Below are 20177 nucleotides of genomic sequence, written 5' to 3' on the forward strand. Positions count from 1 at the left end.
GGGAGGTGGGGAGGTGGGGAGGTGTGGAGGTGGGGAGGTGGGGAGGTGGGGAGGTGTGGAGGTGGGGAGGTGTGGAAGTGGGGAGGTGGGGAGGTGTGGAGGTGGGGAGGTGGGGAGGTGTGGAGGTGGGGAGGTGGGGAGGTGTGGAGGTGGGGAGGTGTGGAGGTGTGGAGGTGGGGAGGTGGGGAGGTGGGGAGGTGGGGAGGTGGGGAGGTGGGGAGGTGTGGAGGTGGGGAGGGGGGGAGGTGGGGAGGTGTGGAGGTGTGGAGGTGGGGAGGTGGGGAGGTGGGGAGGAGGTGGGGAGGTGGGGAGGTGGGGAGGTGTGGAGGTGGGGAGGTGGGGAGGTGGGGAGGTGGGGAGGTGTGGAGGTGGGGAGGTGTGGAGGTGGGGAGGTGGGGAGGTGGGGAGGTGTGGAGGTGGGGAGGTGTGGAGGTTTGGAGGCGGGGAGGTGTGGAGGTGGGGAGGTGGGGAGGTGTGGAGGTGGGGAGGTGGGGAGGTGTGGAGGTGGGGAGGTGTGGAGGTGGGGAGGTGTGGAGGTGGGGAGGTGTGGAGGTGGGGAGGTGTGGAGGTGGGGAGGTGGGGAGGTGTGGAGGTGGGGAGGTGGGGAGGTGGGGAGGTGGGGAGGTGGGGAGGTGGGGAGGTGTGGAGGTGGGGAGGTGTGGAGGTGGGGAGGTGGGGAGGTGTGGAGGTGGGGAGGTGGGGAGGTGTGGAGGTGGGGAGGTGGGGAGGTGGGGAGGTGGGGAGGTGGGGAGGTGGGGAGGTGGGGAGGTGGGGAGGTGGGGAGGTGTGGAGGTGGGGAGGTGTGGAGGTGGGGAGGTGGGGAGGTGGGGAGGTGTGGAGGTGGGGAGGTGTGGAGGTGGGGAGGTGTGGAGGTGGGGAGGTGTGGAGGTGGGGAGGTGGGGAGGTGGGGAGGTGGGGAGGTGGGGAGGTGGGGAGGTGGGGAGGTGGGGAGGTGTGGAGGTGGGGAGGTGTGGAGGTGGGGAGGTGGGGAGGTGTGGAGGTGGGGAGGTGGGGAGGTGTGGAGGTGGGGAGGTGGGGAGGTGTGGAGGTGGGGAGGTGGGGAGGTGTGGAGGTGGGGAGGTGGGGTGGTGGGGCGGTGTGGAGGTTTGGAGGCGGGGAGGTGTGGAGGTGGGGAGGTGTGGAGGTGGGGAGGTGGGGAGGTGGGGCGGTGGGGAGGTGTGGAGGTGGGGAGGTGGGGAGGTGTGAGGGTGGGGAGGTGGGGAGGTGGGGAGGTGGGGAGGTGGGGAGGTGTGGAGGTGGGGAGGTGTGGAGGTGGGGAGGTGGGGAGTGTGTGGGGAGGTGTGTGGAGGTGGGGAGGTGTGGAGGTGGGGAGGTGGGGAGGTGTGTGGGGAGGTGTGGGAGGTGGGGAGGTGTGGAGGTGTGTGGAGGTGGGAAGGTGGGGAGGTGTGGAGGTGGGGAGGTGGGGAGGTGTGGAGGTGGGGAGGTGGGGAGGTGTGGAGGTGGGGAGGTGTGGAGGTGGGGAGGTGGGGAGGTGGGGAGGTGGGGAGGTGTGGAGGTGGGGAGGTGGGGAGGTGTGGAGGTGGGGAGGTGGGGAGGTGTGGGGAGGTGGGGAGAGGTGGGGAGGTGTGGAGGTGGGGAGGTGTGGAGGTGGGGAGGTGGGGAGGTGTGGAGGTGGGGAGGTGTGGAGGTGGGGAGGTGTGGAGGTGGGGAGGTGGGGAGGTGTGGAGGTGGGGAGGTGGGGAGGTGTGGAGGTGGGGAGGTGTGGAGGTGGGGAGGTGGGGAGGTGTGGAGGTGGGGAGGTGTGGAGGTGGGGCTGAAGGAAGAGCAGGGGCTGAAGGAAGAGCAGGGGCTGAAGGAAGAGCAGGGGCTGAAGGAAGAGCAGGGGCTGAAGGAAGAGCAGGGGCTGAAGGAAGACCAGGGGGCTGAAGGAAGAGCAGGGGCTGAAGGAAGAGCAGGGGCTGAAGGAAGACCAGGGGGCTGAAGGAAGACCAGGGGCTGAAGGAAGACCAGGGGGCTGAAGGAAGAGCAGGGGCTGAAGGAAGACCAGGGGGCTGAAGGAAGAGCAGGGGCTGAAGGAAGAGCAGGGGCTGAAGGAAGAGCAGGGGGCTGAAGGAAGACCAGGGGGCTGAAGGAAGACCAGGGGCTGAAGGAAGACCAGGGGCTGAAGGAAGACCAGGGGCTGAAGGAAGAGCAGGGGCTGAAGGAAGAGCAGGGGCTGAAGGAAGAGCAGGGGCTGAAGGAAGAGCAGGGGCTGAAGGAAGACCAGGGGGCTGAAGGAAGAGCAGGGGCTGAAGGAAGACCAGGGGGCTGAAGGAAGAGCAGGGGCTGAAGGAAGAGCAGGGGCTGAAGGAAGAGCAGGGGCTGAAGGAAGACCAGGGGGCTGAAGGAAGAGCAGGGGCTGAAGGAAGAGCAGGGGCTGAAGGAAGAGCAGGGGCTGAAGGAAGAGCAGGGGCTGAAGGAAGAGCAGGGGCTGAAGGAAGAGCAGGGGCTGAAGGAAGAGCAAAGGCTGAAGGATAAGAAGGAGGAGGCAAACCAGGAGGACTAAGTATGTCCGCTGGTACACCTCTCCAGGCTCCGTTAATTCCTCCCTTCTTATGTCCCTCCTTCCATATCTCCTTCCCTCCCTCCATCCACAAACATGGCTCCTCACGGTCACCTGGTCCACACACACACACACACACACACACACACACACACACACACACACACACACACACACACACACACACACATACAAATATGTAAAGACAGCATCCAGGAATTTCAACAATGAATTCTTCAGAACATTATATACAAGTATTAGGCCAATCATCGTGTACTGTGCCCCAGCATGGAGCCCACACCTGGTTAAACACCCCAAGAACCTCCACTAGTACCAGACTAGTATCATACTAGTACAGACCAGTACCGTACTAGTACTAGACTAGTATCATACTAGTAACAGACCAGTACCGTACTAGTACCAGACCAATACCGTACCAGTAACAGATTAGTACCATACTAGTACCAGACCAGTACCATATTAGTAACAGACTGGTACCATACTAGTAACAGATCAGTACCATACTAGTATCAGACCCGTACCATACTAGTAACAGACTAGTATCATACTAGTAACAGACTAGTACCATAATAGTATCAGACCAGTACCAGACCAGAACCAGACTAGTACCATACTAGTATCAGATTAGTACCATACCAGTCCCAGACTAGTACCATGCCAGTACATACTAGTACCAGACTAGTATCATACCAGTACCATACTAGTGCTAGACTAGTATCATACCAGTACCATACTAGTATCAGACTATTATCATACCAGTACCATACTAGTATCAGACTAGTATACCAGTACCATACTAGTACCATACCAGTACCAGACTAGTATCATACCAGTACCAGACTAGTATCATACCAGTACCATACTAGTACCAGACTAGTATACCAGTACCATACTAGTACCATACCAGTACCAGACTAGTATCATACCAGTACCAGACTAGTACCATACCAGTACCATACTAGTACCAGACTAGTATCATACCAGTACCAGACTAGTACCATACCAGTACCATACTAGTACCAGACTAGTATCATACCAGTACCATACTAGTACCAGACTAGTATACCAGTACCATACTAGTATCATACCAGTACCAGACTAGTATCATACCAGTACCAGACTAGTATCATACCAGTCCCAAACTAGTACCATACCAGTCCCAGACTAGTACCATACCAGTACCATACTAGTACCAGACTAGTATCATACCAGTACCAGACTAGTACCATACCAGTACCATACTAGTACCAGACTAGTATCATACGAGTACCAGACTAGTATCAAACTAGTATCATACCAGTACCAGACCAGAACTCAGGAGAGGTAGCAGAAACTAAACCTGACGACCTTAGAAGAGAGAAGATCAAGAGGGGACACGATTACGACATACAAAATCTTAAGAGGACTAATAGGGCAGACAGGGAGAGACTATTTGAATTAAAAGGACAAGGGTGACGGGGACACAGGTGGACGCTGGAGACACAGATGAACTCTAGTGATGTCAGGAAGTACTTCTTTAGTCTCAGGTTGTTTCAAAAGTGCAATGTTGAAAATGGTATAAAATACTGACAAGATGAAGATTAAGACACATACAGAGGCAGCAGGTGTAGTAGCGAAATAAAGGCAGTGTAATCAGTCCATCAAGAGTTCAGCTGACCTCTTCTCCAGACTGAGGGACTGACCACCTCAAAACTACGTCTTCAAGGTAGATGGACTGACATACTCTTCACATCTCTACTGCTTCTGCTAATTCTTCTGTACTCGACTCTAGGCGAAACATTGCGGAATAAAAATGGCCAACTATCGCACATGTGTCTTACTTATCCCGTGTAGGAGTTGGTGTCAGAAAGCTGAGTCTCGACCCCAACAAACACAACTTGGCGAGTGAAGGTAAGTGGCTGACACACCAATATCTTCACATCTTGATACACGGAATTCTACACTTGTCTAACCTATAGTCATGATGTACTCACCTGTGGCTTTGTCCAAGGTGACGCCACCTACCACTGCTTCACCTGTGGCTTTGTCCAAGGTGACGCCACCTACCACTGCTTCACCTGTGGCTTTGTCCAAGGTGACGCCACCTACCACTGCTTCACCTGTGACTTTGTCCAAGGTGACGCCACCTATCACTGCTTCACCTGTGGCTTTGTCCAAGGTGACGCCACCTACCACTGCTTCACCTGTGACTTTGTCCAAGGTGAAGCCACCTACCACTGCTTTACCTGTGACTTTGTCCAAGGTGACGCCACCTACCACTGCTTCACCTGTGACTTTGTCCAAGGTGACGCCACCTACCACTGCTTCACCTGTGACTTTGTCCAAGGTGACGCCACCTACCACTGCTTCACCTGTGACTTTGTCCAAGGTGACGCCACCTACCACTGCTTCACCTGTGACTTTGTCCAAGGTGACGCCACCTACCACTGCTTCACCTGTGACTTTGTCCAAGGTGACGCCACCTACCACTGCTTCACCTGTGGCTTTGTCCAAGGTGACGCCACCTACCACTGCTTCACCTGTGGCTTTGTCCAAGGTGACGCCACCTACCACTGCTTCACCTGTGACTTTGTCCAAGGTGACGCCACCTACCACTGCTTCACCTGTGGCTTTGTCCAAGGTGACGCCACCTACCACTGCTTCACCTGTGGCTTTGTCCAAGGTGACGCCACCTACCACTGCTTCACCTGTGACTTTGTCCAAGGTGACGCCACCTACCACTGCTTCACCTGTGACTTTGTCCAAGGTGACGCCACCTACCACTGCTTCACCTGTGGCTTTGTCCAAGGTGACGCCACCTACCACTGCTTCACCTGTGACTTTGTCCAAGGTGATGCCACCTACCACTGCTTCACCTGTAGCTTTGTCCAAGGTGACGCCACCTACCACTGCTTCACCTGTGGCTTTGTCCAAGGTGACCCCACCTACCACTGCTTCACCTGTGACTTTGTCCAAGGTGGCGCCACCTATTACTGCTTCACCTGTGGCTTTCTCCAAGGTGACGCCACCTACCACTGCTTCACCTGTGACTTTGTCCAAGGTGACGCCACCTACCACTTCTTCACCTGTGACTTTGTCCAAGGTGACGCCACCTACCACTGCTTCACCTGTGGCTTTGTCCAAGGTGACGCCACCTACCACTGCTTCACCTGTGACTTTGTCCAAGGTGACGCCACCTACCACTGCTTCACCTGTGGCTTTGTCCAAGGTGACGCCACCTACCACTGCTTCACCTGTGGCTTTGTCGAAGGTGACGCCACCTACCACTGCTTCACCTGTGACTTTGTCCAAGGTGACGCCACCTACCACTGCTTCACCTGTGACTTTGTCCAAGGTGAAGCCACCTACCACTGCTTCACCTGTGGCTTTGTCCAAGGTGACGCCACCTACCACTGCTTCACCTGTGACGCTTCACCTGTGACTTTGTCCAAGGTGACGCCACCTACCACTGCTTTACCTGTGACTTTGCCCAAGGTGACGCCACCTACCACTGCTTCACCTGTGACTTTGTCCAAGGTGACGCCACCTACCACTGCTTCACCTGTGACTTTGTCCAAGGTGACGCCACCTATCACTGCTTCACCTGTGACTTTGTCCAAGGTGACGCCACCTACCACTGCTTCACCTGTGACTTTGTCCAAGGTGACGCCACCTACCACTGCTTCACTTCACCTGTCTACAGTATATAAGCTCCTTCTTGTAAAGTAAAAGGACACAAGTACAACTAATGTGACTTTTTAATGTGGCAACGTTTCGCTCCCCAGGAGCTTTGTCAAGCCGGCTTGACAAAGCTCCTGAAAAAGGCGAACGTTACCACAAAAGTGTCACATTAGTACGCAATGATTCCTTTTTACCCCACATATTATCGTAATTCTACCAACATTATTACAAGCTCCTTCTTCGCACATATGCTGTATAAAGTTATAATTATGACCATAATTTTTTAAAGGTGGTGGAAGGGTTAGCCAGTGGAAGGCCTCGGTCAGATGACCAAAAGCCCCAGTTGTGGGTCATTATATGACTGAGACCCGCGTCAGGAAACACTTGTCCTGTTTCCTGACTTACCTACCCACCACATGTTGTATTTTTATAAAGACTGATCTACTGATTACATCGACTCCAGGCTGAGGGACTGATTACATCGAACTCCTTCTTATCTTCCACTGTTCTTCTCTGTATTGGACTGAAGAAGCCACTGGCTGGTGAACCGTTTTCCCAATAAAGATTCCCAAATGCTGTGAAAGTGTCTCAGTCTTCCAGAAGGACTGAAGGAATGGACTACAACGAGATTTAAGCAATTTAAACACTGACACTGTTAAGGTCACTGTTGTAGCTACTGTTCCTTCATACCTTGACAGTGTTCACTGTTAAGGTCACTGTTGTAGCTACTGTTCCTTCATACCTTGACAATGTTCACTGTTAAGGTCACTGTTGTAGCTACTGTTCCTTCATACCTTGACAATGTTCACTGTTAAGGTCACTGTTGTAGCTACTGTTCTTTCATACCTTGACAGTGTTCACTGTTAAGGTCACTGTTGCAGCTACTGTTCCTTCATACCTTGACAGTGTTCACTGTTAAGGTCACTGTTGCAGCTACTGTTCCTTCATACCTTGACAGTGTTCACTGTTAAGGTCACTGTTGTAGCTACTGTTCCTTCATACCTTGACAGTGTTCACTGTTAAGGTCACTGTTGTAGCTACTGTTCCTTCATACCTTGACAGTGTTCACTGTTAAGGTCACTGTTGTAGCTACTGTTCCTTCATACCTTGACAGTGTTCACTGTTAAGGTCACTGTTGTAGCTACTGTTCCTTCATACCTTGACAGTGTTCACTGTTAAGGTCACTGTTGCAGCTACTGTTCCTTCATACCTTGACAGTGTTCACTGTTAAGGTCACTGTTGCAGCTACTGTTCCTTCATACCTTGACAGTGTTCACTGTTAAGGTCACTGTTGTAGCTACTGTTCCTTCATACCTTGACAGTGTTCACTGTTAAGGTCACTGTTGTAGCTACTGTTCCTTCATACCTTGACAGTGTTCACTGTTAAGGTCACTGTTGTAGCTACTGTTCCTTCATACATTGACAGTGTTCACTGTTAAGGTCACTGTTGTAGCTACTGTTCCTTCATACCTTGACAGTGTTCACTGTTAAGGTCACTGTTGTAGCTACTGTTCCTTCATACCTTGACAATGTTCACTGTTAAGGTCACTGTTGTAGCTACTGTTCCTTCATACCTTGACAGTGTTCACTGTTAAGGTCACTGTTGTAGCTACTGTTCCTTCATACCTTGACAATGTTCACTGTTAAGGTCACTGTTGTAGCTACTGTTCCTTCATACCTTGACAGTGTTCACTGTTAAGGTCACTGTTGTAGCTACTGTTCCTTCATACCTTGACAGTGTTCACTGTTAAGGTCACTGTTGTAGCTACTGTTCCTTCATACCTTGACAATGTTCACTGTTAAGGTCACTGTTGTAGCTACTGTTCCTTCATACCTTGACAGTGTTCACTGTTAAGGTCACTGTTGTAGCTACTGTTCCTTCATACCTTGACAGTGTTCACTGTTAAGGTCACTGTTGTAGCTACTGTTCCTTCATACCTTGACAGTGTTCACTGTTAAGGTCACTGTTGTAGCTACTGTTCCTTCATACCTTGACAGTGTTCACTGTTAAGGTCACAGTTAACATTTATGAAAGTCGGTCAAATTTCTCCTAAAAGCCACAAATTTCGAGGAGAGAAAAGCGAGTAGTGATGGTGGTAGTGGTGGTAATAGTGGTGGTGGTAGTAGTGGTAGTAGTAATAGTAGTGGTGGTGGGAGTAGTAGTGGTAGTAGTGATGGCAGAAGTGGTGATGGTAGTGGTGATAGTAGTAATGATAGTGGTAGTAGTAGTGATAGTAGTAGTGGTGATGGTAATGGTAGTAGTGGTGATAGTAGTAATGGTAGTGGTGGTGATAGTAGTAATGGTAGTGGTGGTAGTAGTAGTGACAGTAGTGGAAATGATGGTAGTAGTGACAGGAGTAATGGTAGTAGTAGTAGTGATAGTGGTGATGGTAGTAGTGGTGATAGTAGTAGTGGTAGTATTAGCAGTAGTAGTAGAGACACGGAGGGGTGTGAGATATGGGGAGGGGATGAGACATGGGAAGGGAGGGTAAGAGACATGGGGAGGGGAGGGGAGTGAGAGACGTGGGGAGGGGAGTGAGGGACATGGGGAATGGAGGGGAGGGAAGTAAGAGACATGGGGAGGGGAGGGGAGGGAAGTAAGAGACATGGGGAGGGGAGGGGAGGGGAGTGAGAGACATGGGGAGGGGAGGGGAGTGAGAGACATGGGGAGGGGAGGGGAGGGGAGTAAGAGACATGGGAAGGGGAGGGGAATAAGAGACATGGGGAGGGGAGGGGAGGGGAGTAAGAGACATGGGGAGGGGAGGGGAGGGGAGTGAGAGACATGGGGAGGGGAGGGGAGTGAGAGACGAGGGGAGGGGAGGGGAGTAAGAGACATGGGGAGGGGAGGGGAGGGGAGTGAGAGACATGGGGAGGGGAGGGGAGTGAGAGACGAGGGGAGGGGAGTAAGAGACATGGGGAGGGGAGGGGAGTGAGAGACATGGGGAGGGGAGGGGAGTGAGAGACGAGGCGAGGGGAGTAAGAGACATGGGGAGGGGAGGGGAGTAAGAGACATGGGGAGGGGAGGGGAGTAAGAGACATGGGAGGGGAGGGGAGGGGAGTGAGAGACATGGGGAGGGGAGGGGAGTAAGAGACATGGGGAGGGGAGGGGAGGAGAGTGAGAGACATGGGGAGGGAGGGGAGGGGAGTGAGAAACATGGGGAGGGGAGGGGAGGGGAGTAAGAGACATGGGGAGGGGAGGGGAGGGGAGGGGAGGGGAGGGGAGTGAGAGACATGGGGAGGGGAGGGGAGGGGAATAAGAGACATGGGGAGGGGAGGGGAGTGAGAGACATGGGGAGGGGAGGGGAGGGGAGTGAGAGACATGGGGAGGGGAGGGGAGGGGAGTGAGAGACATGGGGAGGGGAGGGGAGGGGAGGGGAGGGGAGGGGAGGGGAGGGGAGTAAGAGACATGGGGAGGGGAAGGGAGTAAGAGACATGGGGAGGGGAGATGAGTGAGAGACATGGGGAGGGGAGGGGAGTGAGAGACATGGGGAGGGGAGGGGAGTGAGAGACATGGGGAGGGGAGGGGAGTGAGAGAAGAGGGGAGGGGAGTAAGAGACATGGGGAGGGGAGGGGAGGGGAGTAAGAGACATGGGGAGGGGAGGGGAGTAAGAGACATGGGAGGGGAGGGGAGGGGAGTGAGAGACATGGGGAGGGGAGGGGAGTAAGAGACATGGGGAGGGGAGGGGAGGAGAGTGAGAGACATGGGGAGGGAGGGGAGGGGAGTGAGAGACATGGGGAGGGGAGGGGAGGGGAGTAAGAGACATGGGGAGGGGAGGCGAGTAAGAGACATGGGGAGGGGAGGAGAGTGAGAGACATGGGGAGGGGAGGGGAGTAAGAGACATGGGGAGGGGAGGCGAGTAAGAGACATGGGGAGGGGAGGAGAGTGAGAGACATGGGGAGGGGAGGGGAGTGAGAGACATGGGGAGGGGAGGGGAGTAAGAGACATGGGGAGGGGAGGGGAGTAAGAGACATGGGGAGGGGAGGGGAGTGAGAGACATGGGGAGGGGACGGGAGTGAGAGACATGGGGAGGGGAGGGGAGTAAGAGACATGGGGAAAGGAATAAGAGACATGGGGAGGGGAGGGGAGTGAGAGACATGGGGAGGGGATGGGAGTGAGAGACATGGGGAGGGGAGGGGAGTGAGAGACATGGGGAGGGGAGGGGAGTGAGAGACATGGGGAGGGGAGGGGAGTAAGAGACATGGGGAGGGGAGGGGAGGGGAGTAAGAGACATGGGAGGGGAGGGGAGTAAGAGACATGGGGAGGGGAGGGGAGGAGAGTGAGAGACATGGGGAGGGGAGGGGAGGGGAGTGAGAGACATGGGGAGGGGCGGGGAGGGGAGTAAGAGACATGGGGAGGGGAGGGGAGGGGAGTAAGAGACATGGGGAGGGGAGGGGAGGGGAGTAATAGACATGGGGAGGGGAGTAAGAGACATGGGGAGGGGAGTAAGAGACATGGGGAGGGGAGGGGAGGGGAGTAAGAGACATGGGGAGGGGAGGGGAGTAAGAGACATGGGGAGGGGAGGGGAGTGAGAGACATGGGGAGGGGAGGGGAGTAAGAGACATGGGGAGGGGAGTAAGAGACATGGGGAGGGGAGGGGAGTAAGAGACATGGGGAGGGGAGTGAGAGACATGGGGAGGGGAGGGGAGTAAGAGACATGGGGAGGGGAGGGGAGTAAGAGACATGGAGAGGGGAGGGGAGTAAGAGACATGGGGAGGGGAGTGAGAGACATGGGGAGGGGAGGGGAGGGGAGTAAGAGACATGGGGAGGGGAGGGGAGGGGAGTAAGAGACATGGGGAGGGGAGTGAGAGACATAAGATATCTTCCAGTAAGACAAAGTTCAAGGCAGGTATTAACAGTCACCTACGGTACCTGTGTCTTGCTTCACTTCCCACCTTCACCTGTCTTCTCTATCATGCTGCCAAACCTCTCTTAACACTAGTAGTGACCTGGTAAGTAGCAGTAGTGACCTGGTAAGTAGTAGTAGTGACCTGGTAAGTAGCAGTAGTGACCGGGTAAGTAGCAGTAGTGACCGGGTAAGTAGTAGTAGTGACCGGGTAAGTAGTAGTAGTGACCGTGTAAGTCGTAGTAGTGACCGGGTAAGTAGTAGTAGTGACCGGGTAAGTAGTAGTAGTAGTGACCGGGTAAGTAGTAGTAGTAGTGACCTGGTAAGTAGTAGTGACCTGGTAAGTAGTAGTAGTGACCTGGTAAGTAGCAGTAGTGACCGGGTAAGTAGTAGTAGTGACCGTGTAAGTCGTAGTAGTGACCGGGTAAGTAGTAGTAGTGACCGGGTATGTAGTAGTAGTAGTGACCGGGTAAGTAGTAGTAGTAGTGACCGGGTAAGTAGTAGTAGTGACCTGGTAAGTAGCAGTAGTGACCGGGTAAGTAGTAGTAGTGACCGGGTAAGTAGCAGTAGTGACCTGGTAAGTAGTAGTAGTGACCGGGTAAGTAGTAGTAGTAGTGACCTGGTAAGTAGCAGTAGTGACCGGGTAAGTAGTAGTAGTGACCGGGTAAGTAGTAGTAGTGACCGGGTAAGTAGCAGTAGTGACCTGGTAAGTAGCAGTAGTGACCTGGTAAGTAGCAGTAGTGACCGGGTAAGTAGTAGTAGTGACCGGGTAAGTAGCAGTAGTGACCGGGTAAGTAGCAGTAGTGACCGGGTAAGTAGTAGTAGTGACCGGGTAAGTAGTAGTAGTGACCTGGTAAGTAGCAGTAGTGACCGGGTAAGTAGCAGTAGTGACCGGGTAAGTAGTAGTAGTGACCGGGTAAGTAGCAGTAGTGACCGGGTAAGTAGTAGTAGTGACCGGGTAAGTAGTACTAGTGACCTGGTAAGTAGCAGTAGTGACCTGGTAAGTAGTAGTAGTGACCGGGTAAGTAGTAGTAGTGACCTGGTAAGTAGTAGTAGTGACCTGGTAAGTAGCAGTAGTGACCGGGTAAGTAGTAGTAGTGACCGGGTAAGTAGTAGTAGTGACCGGGTAAGTAGTAGTAGTAGTGACCGGGTAAGTAGTAGTAGTGACCTGGTAAGTAGCAGTAGTGACCGGGTAAGTAGTAGTAGTGACCGGGTAAGTAGCAGTAGTGACCTGGTAAGTAGCAGTAGTGACCTGGTAAGTAGCAGTAGTGACCGGGTAAGTAGTAGTAGTGACCGGGTAAGTAGCAGTAGTGACCGGGTAAGTAGCAGTAGTGACCGGGTAAGTAGTAGTAGTGACCGGGTAAGTAGTAGTAGTGACCGGGTAAGTAGCAGTAGTGACCTGGTAAGTAGTAGTAGTGACCGGGTAAGTAGTAGTAGTGACCTGGTAAGTAGCAGTAGTGACCGGGTAAGTAGTAGTAGTGACCTGGTAAGTAGCAGTAGTGACCTGGTAAGTAGCAGTAGTGACCTGGTAAGTAGCAGTAGTGACCTGGTAAGTAGCAGTAGTGACCGGGTAAGTAGTAGTAGTGACCGGGTAAGTAGTAGTACTGACATGGTAAGTAGCAGTAGTGACCTGGTAAGTAGCAGTAGTAGTGACCGGGTAAGTAGAAGTAGTGACCGGGTAAGTAGTAGCAGTAGTGACCGGGTAAGTAGTAGTAGTGACCGGGTAAGTAGTAGTAGTGACCGGGTAAGTAGCAGTAGTGACCGGGTAAGTAGTAGCAGTAGTGACCGGGTAAGTAGAAGTAGTGACCGGGTAAGTAGTAGCAGTAGTGACCGGGTAAGTAGTAGTAGTGACCGGGTAAGTAGCAGTAGTGACCGGGTAAGTAGTAGTAGTGACCGGGTAAGTAGTAGTACTAGTAACATAAGTAAAGTGTAAGTAGTTGAGAACATGTGTGGAGGCCCTGGAGCTGGAAGAGGTCCTGGGCTACAGCCCCTAAACTTAATACAGCACAAAGTACACATCATCCTCGACACAACCAACTGCACTTCATAGACGTGATAAATTAAACACATGTGCAACATCTGGGTATCTTTACTTGTAAACGTTTCGCCCTCCAGTGACTATCAATACACTACAGGGACGTAATATGAATACAGGAGAAATATATAACAGCAGTCCATGTATTGATAAAGCCACTGGATGGCGAAACGTCTACAAGATACCCAGATGTTGCACATATGTCTAATTCTTCACCTTGTCAGTACTGTATACCACTGATATACAATTCTTAGATATGTTACTCTACACTAGCAGTTGTACGACCCCCATTCAAAGTGTACTGAAAACCTACTTACAAGACAAGAGAATTAAGATGGGTGTGGTGACAGGATTCTTTCTCGGGATACATTGGATGTAGCCCATAGTTCCTTGAAAAGGAATGTAAATACATGTACATTAAACAGGATTACAAACTACTGAACTTCCCTCGTCATTTCATCATTATATATATATATATATATATATATATATATATATATATATATATATATATATATATATATATATATATATATATATATATATATATATATATATATACATATATATACACACGCACACACACACACATATATATATATATATATATATATATATATATATATATATATATATATATATATATATATATATATATATATATATATATGCAAAACAACCACTCTGAAAGAATAGAGAAATTCCAAGCGCTTTCGTGACTACTCACATTATCAAGGAACTATGAAAGTAAAGCATCCAAGGAAGCTATATAAGGGGTCTGGCCAACACCTCACTATCAGATCCCACAACGGTTAAACACCTGACGCGCGCCGACCCAACTGGATAGGTCCTTTGCACAACTCACCCACAAACTATTCTACCCAAGAAAATTTAAAAATTATTATTTGTCCAGTGTATTATTAAATTCTTCCCAAATTCTATTAATTATAAATGGATCTAATTTATATAAACCAAAGGAAATATTCATATTATTGTCAAAACTGCTTTTTATGAACAAGATTCAATTATGTTAGGTAAGACACATATGCAACAGTTAGGTATCTTTATTTCGAAACGTTTCACCTACACAGTAGGCTTCTTCAGTCGAGTACAGAAAAGTTGATAGAAGCAGAAGATACTTGAAGACGATGTAATCAGTCCATCACACTTAAAGTTTTGAGGTGGTCAGTCCCTCAGTCTGGAGAAGAGCATTGTTCCATAGAATGAAACAATATGGAGATGAAGTGACAGGATGGAGCCTTATATAGCGCAACCTCTACTAGTGAGAACGGCTGGATTTGAGAGGGACCTGACCTCCCAACATCTGAGTTCTTACCTCCTCTAGTGACCTACGTCTCACCTTTTGGCGCTATATAAGGCTCCATCCTGTCACTTCATCTCCATATTGTTTCATTCTATGGAACAATGCTCTTCTCCAGACTGAGGGACTGACCACCTCAAAACTTTAAGGGTGATGGACTGATTACATCGTCTTCAAGTATCTTCTGCTTCTATCAACTTTTCTGTACTCGACTGAAGAAGCCTACTGTGTAGGCGAAACGTTTCGAAATAAAGATACCTAACTGTTGCATATGTGTCTTACCTAACATAATTGAATCTTGTTTCATAAAAAGCAGTTTTGACAATAATATGAATATTTCCTTTGGTTTATATAAATTAGATCCATTTATAATTAATAGAATTTGGGAAGAATTTAATAATACACTGGACAAATAATAATTTTTAAATTTTCTTGGGTAGAATAGTTTGTGGGTGAGTTGTGCAAAGGACCTATCCAGTTGGGTCGGCGCGCGTCAGGTGTTTAACCGTTGTGGGATCTGATAGTGAGGTGTTGGCCAGACCCCTTATATAGCTTCCTTGGATGCTTTACTTTCATAGTTCCTTGATAATGTGAGAAGTCACGAAAGCGCTTGGAATTTCTCTATTCTTTCAGAGTGGTTGTTTTGCATATTCTGAAATCACCTGTTTACTGTGATCTTATTGCATATATATATATATATATATATATATATATATATATATATATATATATATATATATATATATATATATATATATATATATATATATATATAATATTATATTATATATAGAGAGAGATACAGTAGGTGAGAAAGAAGACCTTGGTAAGAAACAACTCTGGCCTCACACTTTCACCCTGACACTGGGTCACGGAGCCTCACACTCGAGGGTGAAACATCTCAGTGCCAGTTCAAGGAATTGATGCTACCCTCCCCTTCCTTGGATTAGACCTGATTATTTCTTACACCCCTAGCACTACTCAGACAATTATTTGTATTATTATTAGTAGTAATAGTAGCAGCAGCGGCAGCAGCAGCAGCAGTAGCAGCAGCAGTATAGTAGTAATAGTAGCAGTAATAGCAGTAGCAGCATCAGCGGAAGTGTCAGTACCAGAGGTCACTGGGCCATAAATTCCCTACAGTTGTGTCGACATTTTAGACGCGTTTACTAAAGACATCTGAATGTAGACAGACCTGCCCCATCCCCCCACCCCACCCTCCCTCCCTCTTCTCAAACCTGTAGTTATTCCAAGGATAACCACACACGAGCACAGTTATCCCACCCGCCCTAACACACACACCTAGATAAGCTATACATCAACACATTCCTCGCTATGCCGCTGAAATAATCAGATGTATAGGATTACCATCCCCCCGGCATCACGTAAGCCCAGCTCCCTCTACCTCAGCCCTGATGCCTGTGGCACGACAAACTGCCTGCGATACCCGCGACGTGGGGAATTTGACACATGTGCAACACCTGTGTACTGCTTCTGTTGCCTCTCCTCTGTACTCGACTGAAGAAGCCTACTGTGTAGGCGAAACGTTTCAAAATAAAGAAACCTAACTGTTGAACATGTGTCTTATTATCAGTATTGTATACCATTATCATATATAACACCTGGGTATCTTACTAAGGACGTTTCGCCCACCAGCGGGTCTATCAGTTCTACTGTCTTTTGTTTATAGTTCTGATTACCTCATCTTCCATTGTCTTCATATATCATCTCTGTATTGAAATGAAAAAAAGTCACTGCTTGGTGAAACGTCTGCAAACAGATGCCCAGATGTTACACACTTACATCTTACTCACGAACACGTAAGATTACAGGTCAGTCTTACAAACCTCAAACAGATGCCCAGATGTTACACACTTGCATCTTACTCACGAACACGTAAGATTACAGGTCAGTCTTACAAACCTCAAACAGATGCCCAGATGTTACACACTTGCATCTTACTCACGAACACGTAAGATTACAGGTCAGTCTTACAAACCTCAAACAGATGCCCAGATGTTACACACTTACATCTTACTCACGAACACGTAAGATTACAGGTCAGTCTTACAAACCTCAAACAGATGCCCAGATGTTACACACTTGCATCTTACTCACCAACACGTAAGATTACAGGTCAGCCTTACAAACCTCTACTCAATAATAATAATCTTTATTTCTACAAGTACATGATACAACTTATACAGAGCACAGTTGATACTATATATTAAGTCCCTGGTTATGTAGAGCATTTCTCGCAACTTAAGTTAATTTTATTCCCAGGATGCCAAGCACACCGCTAACGCCTAGGTACCTACTTACTTCTAGATGCGAAGGGACAGCAAGTGTCTTAAGGAAACACGTCCTAAAGTTTCCACCCACACCGGGGATCGAACCACGGACTTCAATGTGTGAGTCGAGTGCGCTACCAACCCAGCTACGGGACTATTCACTAAACACTTATCTTGACAATACTCCACATTTCCTGACAGTTCCTATTCTTGAGTTATTTCCTAAATATGAGGCATGTATTATTATAGTATCATGATAGAATGATTAATACTCACGTGTTCCTTGACTCTCTGTGATGTCCAGAATGATGATGGTCTCGCCGGATGTGACGTCACATACTGAAAGTAAGCAAATATGTCGTCAGGGAAGCAGAACATGTACACGACATGAGGCAAAAACAATATTACTGCTGGTAATGTTACTGCTGTTATCACTGGTACTATTAGGTTTGGTTAGGTAAGTTTTATCAGGAAACAGGACAAGTTTTTCCTGACGCGGGTCATATGGTGACCCACCGTTGGAGCTTTTGGCCATGTGACTGAGGCCTTCCACTGGCTTACCAGTCCACCCCTTTAAGAATTATGGTCATAGTTATAACCGTTTAATATATATACTGGTACTATTACTGCTGTTACTACTACTATTATTGCTGCTGTTACTAATGCTACTACTACTATTACTCTAGTTACTACTAATATTACCGATGCTGCTACTACAGCTATTACTGTTGCTAGTACTACTATTACTACTGCTATTACTGCTGATACTACTAATTGCTGTTACTTCTGTTATTACTGTTGTTACTACTAATACTAATAATAATATAAGGTATATTTTTTTTTAATTAATGTTTGCATAAATAACTCATTACAATTATAACCAGATATAAAGATGTTTATAGTTCATTACCACTGTACCTTGATAATTATCACTGTACCTTGTTCATTACCACTGTACCTTGATAATTATCACTGTACCTTGTACATTACCACTGTACATTGATAATTATCACTGTACCTTGTACATTACCACTGTACCTTGATAATTATCACTGTACCTTGTTCATTACCACTGTACTTTGATAATTATCACTGTACCTTGTTCATTACCACTGTACCTTGATAATTATCACTGTACCTTGTTCATTACCACTGTACCTTGATAATTATCACTGTACCTTGTACATTACCACTGTACCTTGATAATTATCACTGTATCTTGTACATTACCACTGTACCTTGATAATTATCACTGTACCTTGTTCATTACCACTGTACCTTGATAATTATCACTGTACCTTGTTCATTACCACTGTACCTTGATAATTATCACTGTACCTTGTTCATTACCACTGTACCTTGATAATTATCACTGTACCTTGTTCATTACCACTGTACCTTGATAATTATCACTGTACCTTGTTCATTACCACTGTACCTTGATAATTATCACTGTACCTTGTTCATTACCACTGTACCTTGATAATTATCACTGTACCTTGTTCATTACCACTGTACCTTGATAATTATAACTGTACCTTGTTCATTACCACTGTACCTTGATAATTATCACTGTACCTTGTTCATTACCAGTGTACCTTGATAATTATCACTGTACCTTGTTCATTACCACTGTACCTTGATAATTATCACTGTACCTTGTTCATTACCACTGTACCTTGATAATTATCACTGTACCTTGTTCATTACCACTGTACCTTGATAATTATCACTGTACCTTGATAATTATCACTGTACCTTGTTCATTACCACTGTACCTTGATAATTATCACTGTACCTTGTTCATTACCACTGTACCTTGATAATTATCACTGTACCTTGTTCATTACCACTGTACCTTGATAATTATCACTGTACCTTGTTCATTACCACTGTACCTTGATAATTATCACTGTACCTTGTTCATTACCACTGTACCTTGTTAATTACCATTGTACCTTGTTCATTACCACTGTACCTTGATAATTATCACTGTACCTTGTTCATTACCACTGTACCTTGTTCATTACCACTGTACCTTGTTAATTACCATTGTACCTTGTTCATTACCACTGTACCTTGATAATTATCACTGTACCTTGTTCATTACCACTGTACCTTGATAATTATCACTGTACCTTGTTCATTACCACTGTACCTTGTTAATTACCACTGTACCTTGTTCATTACCACTGTACCTTGTTCATTACCACTGTACCTTGTTCATTACCACTGTACCTTGTTCATTACCACTGTACCTTGTTCATTACCACTGTACCTTGTTCATTACCACTGTACCTTGTTCATTACCACTGTACATTGTTCAGCTATCAAAACTGTGTCCCAGTCCCTGGACCCAATATGTACCTCTAATATTTTGACTACCACCCACACCATGGGCACGACGTAACTACCACCCACACCATGGGCACGACGTAACTACCACCCACACCATGGGCACGACGTAACTACCACCCACACCATGGGCACGACGTAACTACCACCCACACCATGGGCACGACGTGACTACCACCCACACCATGGGCACGACGTGACTACCACCCACACCATGGGCACGGCGTGACTACCACCCGCACCATGGGCACGGCGTGACTACCACCCACACCATGGGCACGACGTGACTACCACCCACACCATGGGCACGACGTGACTACCACCCACACCATGGGCACGTCGTGACTACCACCCGCACCTGGGGCACGACGTGACTACCACCCACACCATGGGCACGACGTGACTACCACCCACACCATGGGCACGACGTGACTACCACCCACACCATGGGCACGACGTAACTACCACCCGCACCATGGGCACGACGTGACTACCACCCACACCATGGGCACGACGTGACTACCACCCACACCATGGGCATTTCGTTACTACCACCCGCACCATGGGCAAGACGTGACTACCACCTACACCATGGGCACGACGTGACTACCACCCACACCATGGGCACGGCGTGACTACCACCCACACCATGGGCACGACGTGACTACCACCCACACCATGGGCACGGCGTGACTACCACCCACACCATGGGCACGACGTAACTACCACCCACACCATGGGCACGACGTAACTACCACCCACACCATGGGCACGACGTAACTACCACCCACACCATGGGCACGACGTAACTACCACCCACACCATGGGCACGACGTAACTACCACCCACACCATGGGCACGACGTAACTACCACCCGCACCATGGGCACGGCGTGACTACCACCCACACCATGGGCACGACGTTACTACCACCCACACCATGGGCACGGCGTGACTACCACCCACACCATGGGCACGACGTAACTACCACCCACACCATGGGCACGACGTAACTACCACCCACACCATGGGCACGGCGTGACTACCACCCACACCATGGGCACGACGTAACTACCACCCACACCATGGGCACGACGTAACTACCACCCACACCATAGGCACGACGTAACTACCACCCACACCATGGG

The 20177-nt window shown here is 49.1% G+C and overlaps 1 protein-coding gene across 1 annotated transcript in view; it reads right to left on the minus strand.

Moving 5' to 3' along the window:
• The window catches only part of LOC128687667 (cadherin-99C), a 302830-nt gene that overhangs the window by 179128 nt on the left and 103525 nt on the right, over positions 1–20177 (minus strand). The window contains exon 3 of the mRNA XM_053775248.2: positions 16952–17014. Within this exon, the coding sequence (XP_053631223.2) occupies positions 16952–17014 (63 nt within the window). The remainder of the gene's footprint in view (positions 1–16951; positions 17015–20177) is intronic.

Source organism: Cherax quadricarinatus, chromosome 11 (genome assembly GCF_038502225.1).
Source record: "Cherax quadricarinatus isolate ZL_2023a chromosome 11, ASM3850222v1, whole genome shotgun sequence".
NCBI classification, from domain to species: Eukaryota; Metazoa; Arthropoda; class Malacostraca; order Decapoda; family Parastacidae; genus Cherax; species Cherax quadricarinatus.